This window comes from Strix aluco, chromosome 18 (assembly GCF_031877795.1).
Source record: "Strix aluco isolate bStrAlu1 chromosome 18, bStrAlu1.hap1, whole genome shotgun sequence".
Classification (NCBI taxonomy): Eukaryota; Metazoa; Chordata; class Aves; order Strigiformes; family Strigidae; genus Strix; species Strix aluco.
In genome coordinates, this window is record NC_133948.1 from 7,339,087 (window position 1) to 7,348,632 (window position 9,546).

General features: G+C 39.2%; 1 protein-coding gene across 15 annotated transcripts in view; it reads left to right on the top strand.

The window, feature by feature from the left end:
- LOC141931862 (E1A-binding protein p400-like) overlaps positions 1 to 9,535 on the top strand; it is a 52,997-nt gene extending 43,462 nt beyond the window's left edge. For 7 of the 15 annotated variants that reach the window (XM_074844537.1, XM_074844543.1, XM_074844542.1 and 4 more), the window contains 10 exons: positions 37 to 82; positions 174 to 283; positions 908 to 1,112; positions 1,613 to 1,776; positions 2,153 to 2,359; positions 2,665 to 2,860; positions 3,473 to 3,603; positions 4,222 to 4,389; positions 5,137 to 5,214; positions 7,012 to 9,535. In XM_074844537.1, coding sequence (XP_074700638.1) covers positions 37 to 82; positions 174 to 283; positions 908 to 1,112; positions 1,613 to 1,776; positions 2,153 to 2,359; positions 2,665 to 2,860; positions 3,473 to 3,603; positions 4,222 to 4,389; positions 5,137 to 5,214; positions 7,012 to 7,284 — 1,578 coding nt within the window. In that variant the 3' untranslated portion in view covers positions 7,285 to 9,535. Of the gene's footprint in view, positions 1 to 36; positions 83 to 173; positions 284 to 907; positions 1,113 to 1,612; positions 1,777 to 2,152; positions 2,360 to 2,664; positions 2,861 to 3,472; positions 3,604 to 4,221; positions 4,390 to 4,690; positions 4,783 to 5,136; positions 5,215 to 7,011 lie in introns of those variants that run through there. The other 8 variants (XM_074844539.1, XM_074844548.1, XM_074844550.1 and 5 more) reach the window with 5 other exon arrangements.
- The last annotated feature ends 11 nt before the right edge of the window (positions 9,536 to 9,546 follow it).

Genomic DNA, 9,546 nt, shown 5'->3' on the forward strand with positions numbered 1-9,546 from the left:
TTTTCTGAACTGTTACCTCAATTGTTTTCTAAATAGGCGGGCACAATCAAAACAGCGGTTACGGGGACAAGTATACAGACTGGTAAGAAAACTTTATAATTAGGCATTGGAGATGACAGGGCATTTGGATTTTCATTTTTAGAATCTCACATTTAATCTTGGCTTGCTTTCAGCTACAGTGAGTGGAAATGTCATAGTGAATACGGTTGCTGGAGTCCCTGCTGCTACCTTTCAGCCCATCAATAAACGTCTGGCTTCACCTGTTATACCTGGAACATTGACTGTGAGTAGTCACATCACTAGTTGTGTCCCTGGACTGATCTTGGTCGCATGTTTTATCAGCGTATCTGTTTTCTTCTTTATAACTTTCCTTGTTACCAGAAACTCTGCTCCTTGGAAATTTCATGTGCATCGTGTGGTTCTGTATCATACCCCTCTCCCTTACCAAAATATCAGAATACACTGGAACAGTTCATCAGAAAAAAGTGCCTAATAGATACTACTGTTAAAAATAGTTTGTAGATGAGTGCTCTCATAGGCAATGTGTTATGTCATTATCGTTTCCGGCCTGTAACTGTTTTGTGCTTTGTTAATTATGTTCTTTATTATTATTTTAATGGTTTAAGACTATGGAAGACAAAGCAAAAAATTGAAAGGTAGTAAACCCCAATTTCTGTAATGTAGTTAAGGGTTTGGTGATCAGCCTATTTGAAAAAGATTTAACCAGATGCTGATTATGAGACATATCCAAACAGATGTGTTAGAAGATTGGGACCTTCTTTCCTTTTGCAATGCTTTTGCATTTTTAATGTTTGTTTCTAAAATTGTGTAGTCCATTTCCAGAAGGTTCCATAGCTTTATATGAGATATAGAAACTGTGACAAGTAATGACTGTGCTCCTTTTCAGACTTCGGGAGGCACTGCAACTGCACAAGTGGTTCATACCCAGCAGCGAACTGCGACGGCGCCTGCGGCTTCCACAGAACTGGTGACCATAGCATCCACCCAGGGAGTTCGTGCGGTAACATCAGTGACAGCATCAGCTGTCGTAACTACAAACTTAACGCCCGTGCAGACCCAGACAAGATCTTTGGTGACTCAAGTTACACCAGGTAATAATCTTGTGTTTAGGGACTTTTTCAGAGGGTGCAGAAAGGGCCCCAGAATTTCTGTAGGTTGCTTGACCACCCTAGTCCCACAATAATGAAAGTCTGGATTTGTTGGCAGCACAATTAAATGGTGCTGTGATTTTTAACTTGCTTTTTTGTTGATGCTCAGATTACATTTTTCTCCAGTATTTCTGTATGAAATGTTGCAGTAGAGAGCTGCTTGGCCCCTAGGCATTAACAATTTAAAGAGATTTCTTAATAATCTAGCAGTAAAGTATTAGAATTGACTGTCTCGACTAAAAAACATTGTGAAGAAAGGAGCATATATTTTATTATTTACTCTGCTTTTACATCATGTTTATGCTAATGTGTTGTTATTTGTCCACAAACTGCTGGAGCAGAAAAATACACATGTAACAGGTTGTCTTTTCAGGTGAAATCAATGAATTAAACTGAATGTTGAAAATCTTTCTTCAGAGCATTTTTTTTTTCTTTATTCACAGCTACCCCAACAGTCCAGCTGTCTGGCAAAACAATCACCCCTGCTCACTTCCAGCTTCTGAGGCAACAGCAGCAGCAGGCTGCTCAGGTGCAGGTCCCACAGATTCAGGCTCAGGCACAAGCCCAGTCTCCAGCTCAAATAAAAACTGTAGGGAAGTTGTCACAGGTGAGGAAATGCATGTAACGTGGCATGTTACTCTCATTGTTACTGTAAGCATCATAAGCTGTGTGTGTTGTATCCTGTTCTCTTGGGCTAGAGTGAAATGCAGCTCTTAAATTTGATCCTACTAAAATGTCATGAAGGCAGTGAGTCTGATAGCCATTTCAAATAGTACCACTATCGCAGCAGGTCAGGATGTAAAGCACTTACTGTTACTTATTCACTGGCAACCCATTGCGTAAAGGAGTTGCATTCTTAGCTCTTTGATCTTACTGAAGTCTGGCATAGAATGTTTCTCCTTTAAAAGCTCCGGATTCATTTCCATTTTTTTCCTGTAGTCATGTAAAAGATTGGAAATGATGGAAGTGTTTGATTTTTGCAGGAGCAGCTGATCAAGTTGCAGAAACAGAAACTGCAGCTTCCCCAGCAGCAGGCAGCACAGCAGACGCAGCAAGGGGCACAACAGCAAACAGCACAAGTACAAGTGCAACAGCAACAGCAAACTCAGCAACTCACTGCTGTTACAGCACCTCGTCCTGGCGCAGTTCTCACAGGCACTACTGTGACAAACCTGCAAGTTGCTCGTCTTGTAAGTTGTCTTTGACTTTGCAAAAACAGACTTAACCACCTTATTCTCTTGACTGGTTTAAATGAGCTGGATACTGGTCATACAAGCACACAAGTGCCCTTTGCATTACTTAGGCAGTACAAAAGATACAGCTGTAACGTAAATAGCTTTAAATTGCACTTACCCACTGATATAATCTCTGAAGTGTATTCTGTAAAAGAGCAATTATGTTTAGAAACATTTACAGCTGTCACTTTATAATGACCTGTTATATGCAGCAAATGTTTTTTGTGCCAGTACAATAATCTTCATTCCTTACTGCTTAGACTCGTGTTCCTGCTTCCCAGCTTCAAGCACAAGGACAGATCCAGGCCCAAACTCCACAAGCAGCACAGGTTGCTTTGGCAAAGCCTCCGGTGGTGTCTGTTCCAGCTGCTGTTGTGTCATCTGCAGGAGTCACTACACTTCCCGTTACTGTTGCAGGCATTAGTGTTGCCATTGGGCAGCCACAGAAAGCAGCAGGTACATCAACAGACTTGCTAAAACATAATAAAATTTTAAATCTCACTTTTTTTAAAGGTAGGGTGTTTCAAATAATGTCTTCTGTGGGACACACGCACTTTTTAAAAACTAAAGTGATAGAGGTTGCATTCCAGTTTGTTTCTAAAATAATGACGCAGGAGAATTGAGCTTACTCCATTTTATCTGGAGGTTAGCATGACTCTTTAGCCAGATGTGGTTGGTTTTGGTTTTGTTTCTTTTTTTTTAATCTGCGCATGAGCAGATACAGTTTTTAAAAGAAAGATGTAGTAATTTCATAATTTTTTAAAAAATGCAAAATGGAAATAGGAAAACTCGTATTTCATAACTGTCTCCTGTACTGTGGACAGAATTTTTCCTGTAGGAAGATGATTGTTAGAACACAGTTAGCTTAGTCATGCCCTTAGAAATGCTTTTTTCTCTACTGTCAAAATCATATGTCTTATTTCCATTAAAATCAGTGTGTTATTAGTGCTCAAAGCTATGCAGATGTGTAAGTCTATAAAAAGCACAATCTGTTTGCAAGCTGTGATTACTGGGACAAAGCAATAAAATGAAGACTCTTACAGTTCTAATTATTTTTTTGATTTTTAGGAGGCCAGACGGTAGTTGCACAGCCACTGCATGTCCAGCAGCTTCTAAAACTCAAGCATCATCAAGCAGCGCAGCAGCAGAAAGCTATCCAGCCTCAGGTTGCACAGGGTCAAGCTACTGTGCAGCAGAAGGTACCTGTTGTTATGTAGTGCTTCTGCGGTTGTAAAGCTTCAGCTCTGAATTACAAGGACACTCCTAGAGAGTCAGTCAGTATTTCTAGGGGTGGATTTTAAGTATATCTCAAGAGAACGGTTTCTGATGTGCCTTGTCAGGTGCTTAATGATTTTTTCAATAAGGCTGTTGTTTGCTGTGATTCTCATGCCCCAAAGTGGGTTTTGTTGTCTTCTGTTTTAAGTGACAAAGATTAAGATTCTCTTTAGTCACTTTTAATACAACCAAATGTGGAATAATCCCAAAGATTTTCATTGTTTACAATTTAAACTGTGCAAAATACACCTTTTTCCTGAAATGTCATCTTTGCTGTCAGTTAGTGACCAGTGTGGTTTTTTGGAGGTGTATCATTGTATAAATTGTGTGTGTAAGAGAACCATTTCAGTAAATACTTAAAGTGATTCAGAATATTTGTATAAGTGCATGAAAGCTTGTTCCTAGTGCTCATTTTACTATTACTAAGCCTAGGAGGGTTATGTTTCAATAATTAAATGTAATTAATCTTGTTAGCTACATACCTATTCTTTAAAATACACCTATATTCTTTTATTCACTGATGCTTTTTTTCTCTTCTGCAGATAAATGCTCAACAGGTTACAGTCCAAACCCAGCAGCAGACATCGCAGCAACAAAAAGTAACTTATACCACACAGCCTGCCATTAAAACACAGTTCTTAACAACTCCAATTTCCCAAACCCAGAAGCCAGGTGGAACCCAGCAAGTGCAGGCCCAGATTCAGGTACAGGTAACACAGGTTTACACCTTTAAACTCTACAGTGACTGGAGAGTTGCAAAGATGACAGGTGATGTAGCATTTTAGCACCCGCTCATATTAATTCTAGTCACATAATTGTTTAAATTGACTTTATAATAAAATTCATTGGTGCTGAATATGCGGCCTCGTAGCAGGTCAGAGGAACCATCTAAGCCATTAGTTCGCCTTTTGTCTTTGAAAGAAATACATTGTCACTCCTTTTTATCAAGCAAGGGATTCTGTACTGTATTTACTAAGGAAAATTCAGAGTTATTCTTGTTTTCTGGTACAGCCTCCCAGCCTAACCCCTGGCAGCCAAGAGTAGCTGGCAGTTACCTTCTTTTCTGCATATCTGGATCAGTCTAACCAAGGAAAACGAAGCAGGTTAGGAATTGGAAGCCTTACTCTTTCAAAAGTATATCTAAGATAATGTAGCCCATTAGAACTTCTGTGCTTCCTTCAGTTTTATATATAGTTAGGAGGAAACAAGTATGTTGCAGTTAAAATTGAAAATATGACTTTTCCTCTTCCCCTTCTAGCTAAGTTCTTCAATACACTGATGTAAAAAGTTTCTTTTTACAAAAGTTCAGTATCACTGAGAATGCCAGGCTGCAGCTTAGCATGAACAGGACTTTGGAAAGGTTTTCACTTGGTAGCAGTTTTGATAGGTATGGTGTGTTGCTGCTATTAGCAATTTTTAATTTTGACAACATTTTTCTTTATTTCTTGTCACTACAGGTTGCAAAACTTCCGCAAGTGGTCCAGCAACAGGCTACTGTTGCCAACATTCAACAGATGGTTTCAGTTTCCCAACAGGTAGGTTTTGTGCTTGTCAAATATAGCACTAGTATTATGATCCTATTGAAAGCTCATTTATTTGGAATATGTGTGGCAAAGGCAGTATTCTGGAAGGATATAGCAAGTTTCCTTCTATAGAAATGCATCATGTGAATATTGAGTCAGCTGCTGTATATTCTCTGGTCAAAACTTTGGTAGATGGAACAATGTTTGTTCATCACTGTAGATAAGATGCAAACCAGATTTTAAAAAATATTTTCTAGAGCTGAAAGAACTTTAAAAAATTGGTTTCTTGTGATGTATAGTAAAGTTAGCAAATAATTGAACTAATGAGTACCATCTGAGTCTGTTCTATGAAATTTGGGAGAAATCATTTTGTTCTAGTTCATAAAGCTATGCCAAGTGCTTTGTAAAAGTCAGAATGGTGTGGTGTCTGTTCTAAATGTGGTGTGACAACAGACGGAGCTAGGGCAAGAGAAGGTCAAACAGTTTGGTTTTCCCTCCCCTAACTACCAGGCAGTTTATTTACACCGTTTAGAACAGTGTAATTCAGACCATTAGCAATAGGTATAACTTACACTGTTGATTGGCAGGAATGATTTAACTTTGGGTGGTGGATGAAGTTATTGCCTTCAGTGCACAAAAAACGGAGCCCAGCAGCTCTTAATCTGTCACAGTTTATAGTGCAGTGTTTTAGTGCAGTATAAAATCTGTGACTGTTTATCTTAAAATGATGATAAAGTGGTGTAAGCTGACTGATAACCACCTCAGATGTGAATGCTTCAAGGGCAAGGTAGGCAGCAGGGAGTAGAAACCTCATCAGTCAGCACAAGTTGAGTCGTCCTGTGTAGTCAGTAAGAGCTCCTAGGTAATTTTTCAAGGGACGTTAAAAACTAGATTTCAAAAGTCATTGATGTTGGTCTAACTCTGGGACTGTTGAAGTTCATGGTAAAAAGACAAATAAACAACTCCTCTCCCACACACACCAGTGACATCAGTGGCAGTAGGATTAGGCCATGCTAAGTAGTTTTGAAACTGAGGTCTTACGTGTGTGGCATTCTTTTTACCTGCATTTGTAGTGCTTCCCAATGGATTCCTCTTGTATTGGTCAAGAGTTAGCTTTCCCCTGGAGAAGCCCTTGCAGCTTCATTTGGCTTCTGCCTCTGACAAAAGCAGCTGAAGCTGCTCAGTTTTCATTACCTTGTCCACTGAACAAGGAGACCTTGAATTTTTTTTCTCCCTTGCTCTGGGTAGAGCTATGAAAATTAGATTTCTGGACAGAGTTCAAACTCTTCTACCCTAAATTGGCAGTATAGATTGGTAGCTGTAGTCTGAAAGGGTAATGTCAGAGACAGGAAGCCTCAGTGGCTGTATTTATTGTCACAATATGGGTGCAGAGCGGGCATTTTCCCTTTTTTGATCCTCCATCTATCCCGCTGTTCTTTTCCCTGTTTTTGTAGTACAGGAATTTTCCTCTTTATCCAGTGGGGTTTTTTTTATCTTCCATCCATGTTCTGTAAAGGATCTGGGGGAATATCCTGTAGTTTGCACTGCAGAGATCTGAGTTACAGGCAGCTTGTCTCTTAGTTCTAGTTTTTAAGGCTCTAGCAAATGTGACAGAACATTGTTTGTCAGTGAAACCACAGAGCCTATGTTTCCAGAATTGCTCCCAACCTTCCTACTTTGTCCAAGATGCTTGTCAGTCAAGAGAGCAAATGCCTATATAAGTAAGATGCTTCCTGTAAAGTGGATAATGAATGCTTAGTTTAATGCCAAACTATTCTTTTGTAATTGCCTTGTCATGCTGATGTCTAGGTACAAGCTCAACCCCAAACTGTGACACTTTCTCAGACGACAGCAGGTCAACAGCAGGTTCAGGTGATTCCTGCAACAACTGCTACTGCTCAAGTCGTCCAGCAGAAACTGATACAACAGCAAGTCGTGACAACAGCATCTCCCCAGATTCAGGCTCCAGGTGTACAGAATCCCACCCAGACACCAGCAACATCTGAAGCCCAGAATCAGCAAGCAAAAGTACAAATGAGGACACCTACTGTCAGATTAAAGGCACCCACTAAACCAAGTTGAACTAACAATTAAAATGCAATAACAGGGAAACACAGCATTTCTTGTTTGCTAAGCCAAGTGAGAAGCTACTCCAAACATCCAAATGAAGACAGACCACCTCTAGTGTTTTTTTTTTTTTTAGCAGAAGGTTTTTTGCTGGTGAACATTTAAACATTGAAACTCTCATATAACTTCAGCATATTAGCAACTGTACGAGATGCATTCTGCCAGTGTTCTCTGTGCTCATTCAAACCAGATAAAGAAAACGTTACTTACGTTTAAATTCTGCCCAGCTTCACAAAAGCAAAATGGTAATATGCCATAAATATCAGTAAAATTCATCTATGTTAGCATACTACAAACTGCCCATGGGAATACGCAGTTCTTTGCTATAGTTTGGATGTGCACTCAATATCCGTGGTGAAGCCATTCAAAGAACCGAGTGTGGCTAATATAGCAAAGTATTTTCCATCTGTAGAAAAACTGCATGTTGTTCTCGCTTGAGGTAAATACCTCTGGAAGATCTAACATATTTGAAGTGCTCCCTGCAAAGTTTAGCCAATAAATGTGAAAACCTGTAAGTATATGTAATTAAAAAGGAAAAAAAAGTTTCATTCTCCATTTTTGTAAGCCTTTTAAAATGTTTGTTAGTAGTTTTGTGTACAGTTTACTGAATCACCCAACCTGTGTGCTCATTCTCATATTTCACTTTAAGATAATAGATATTTTAGGCATGAACTGAGTAAATACTGTGTTGATAGTAGATGTGTATTAAAGTGTAGCCCATTTTTTTGGTAAAAGAGTTGTTCGGTGGATACAGCTAAACAGATGACCCGTAGCTGTTTCTCATGGGACTTCCATCAAGGAAAATCTTCAACTGATAAAATTTAATCTCTCAGTTTCACTCTGCTCTTGCAACATGTTTAAATGTTCAGTACTTTCTACTCAGCTTTCAGCTCGGGGGGGTGGGGGGCTGGGGGAAGGGGAAAATAGTGAAATTAAATCTAAGACTTAATTCTTCAACTGTGTAAAGAATAAGATCTAACTTTTGTACTATTCTTTTACTAAAGCTAATGATGAATGTATCTTCAGGTGGGTATTTTGGATGTGAATAGAGCGTGGCCTCTTCCTCCAAATCAGTTTGCCTTATTGTTACGAAGAAAAGAAAAAAAAAAAAAAAGGCGAAAAGCTGCATAGAACTGTGGGGGTTTTCTTGCAGAAAATGAAAAACAGACTGTTTGCAAACAGCACTGAGTGAGGAGTCGAAAAGCTCTTGGTAGCTTGAATGGATTTGTTTTACTTTGGCCATAAAACTGCACGACATGTAAAATTCAGACAAAATTATAACATTCCTTTTCTGAGATGGTTTTAAAATTATTTTTCCATTCTGTGATCTTTTTACTCTTTTAGAAGGGGAGCCTGTTTAAAGGCAAGGGAAGCGTATCTTTTGTTCTTACCTCTGTATGTACACACCTATTGGTACCTAGCAACCCCAGGTGGCTTAAACAAGAAAGAATACCCAGTCAGCTCCTCTGTTTTAAGTAGGATAGGTACAGCCCGTTCTGTGAAGTTCATGAATGTAAACACTGGGTCAGGCAGTGTTCCTGATTTTTTTTTTTTTTTTTTTTTAATTTTATACCTCTTTGCTCCTGCATCCTCTTTTTCTTGGACTGTCAGGTCTGCAACTATGGGGGGTGTTGTTGGATTTTTTTAAGCTGTTTGTGCATGCAGTAGTATCCCCCTGACCCTGCTGAACCACTGGTTCGTGCCATTACCTAAACTTCATTACTAGCTGTGAAGGCTGGTATTGTTGGCAGCAGAATAGTTTAAAATGCAAAGCAAATGCAATGGTAATGGATAACTGACACTGTGTACAGTATAGTGTTGCTCATCCAAAAATATTGCTTAGTTTTACTTTTAAATGTTTACTTTTAAATGTTTAGCTCTTATTATGTGCATGAAAGTGGGGGCGGGGGGAGGGAACCACTTCCAGCAGCGGGAAAGCTGTTGACTGCATCGTTGTGCTGGTCTGATTTGGTGTCTAAAGAGGCAATTGTTTCTTGTTTAGGTCAGTTAATGAAGGTAAAAATCACCTTTTTTTTTCTTCTTCTTCTTCTTTTTTTCCTTTTGATGTGTCTTTCTCCCGGGAGTGTGTTAGGAAGTCAACCTGTAAATAACTGATGAACGTAAGCATTTGTACTTGATCCAGTAGGATTATAAGGAATAGTGATGTATCCTACCTGAAGGTGTAATAAAGTGTACATTTTTATAACGCCGCCGTGC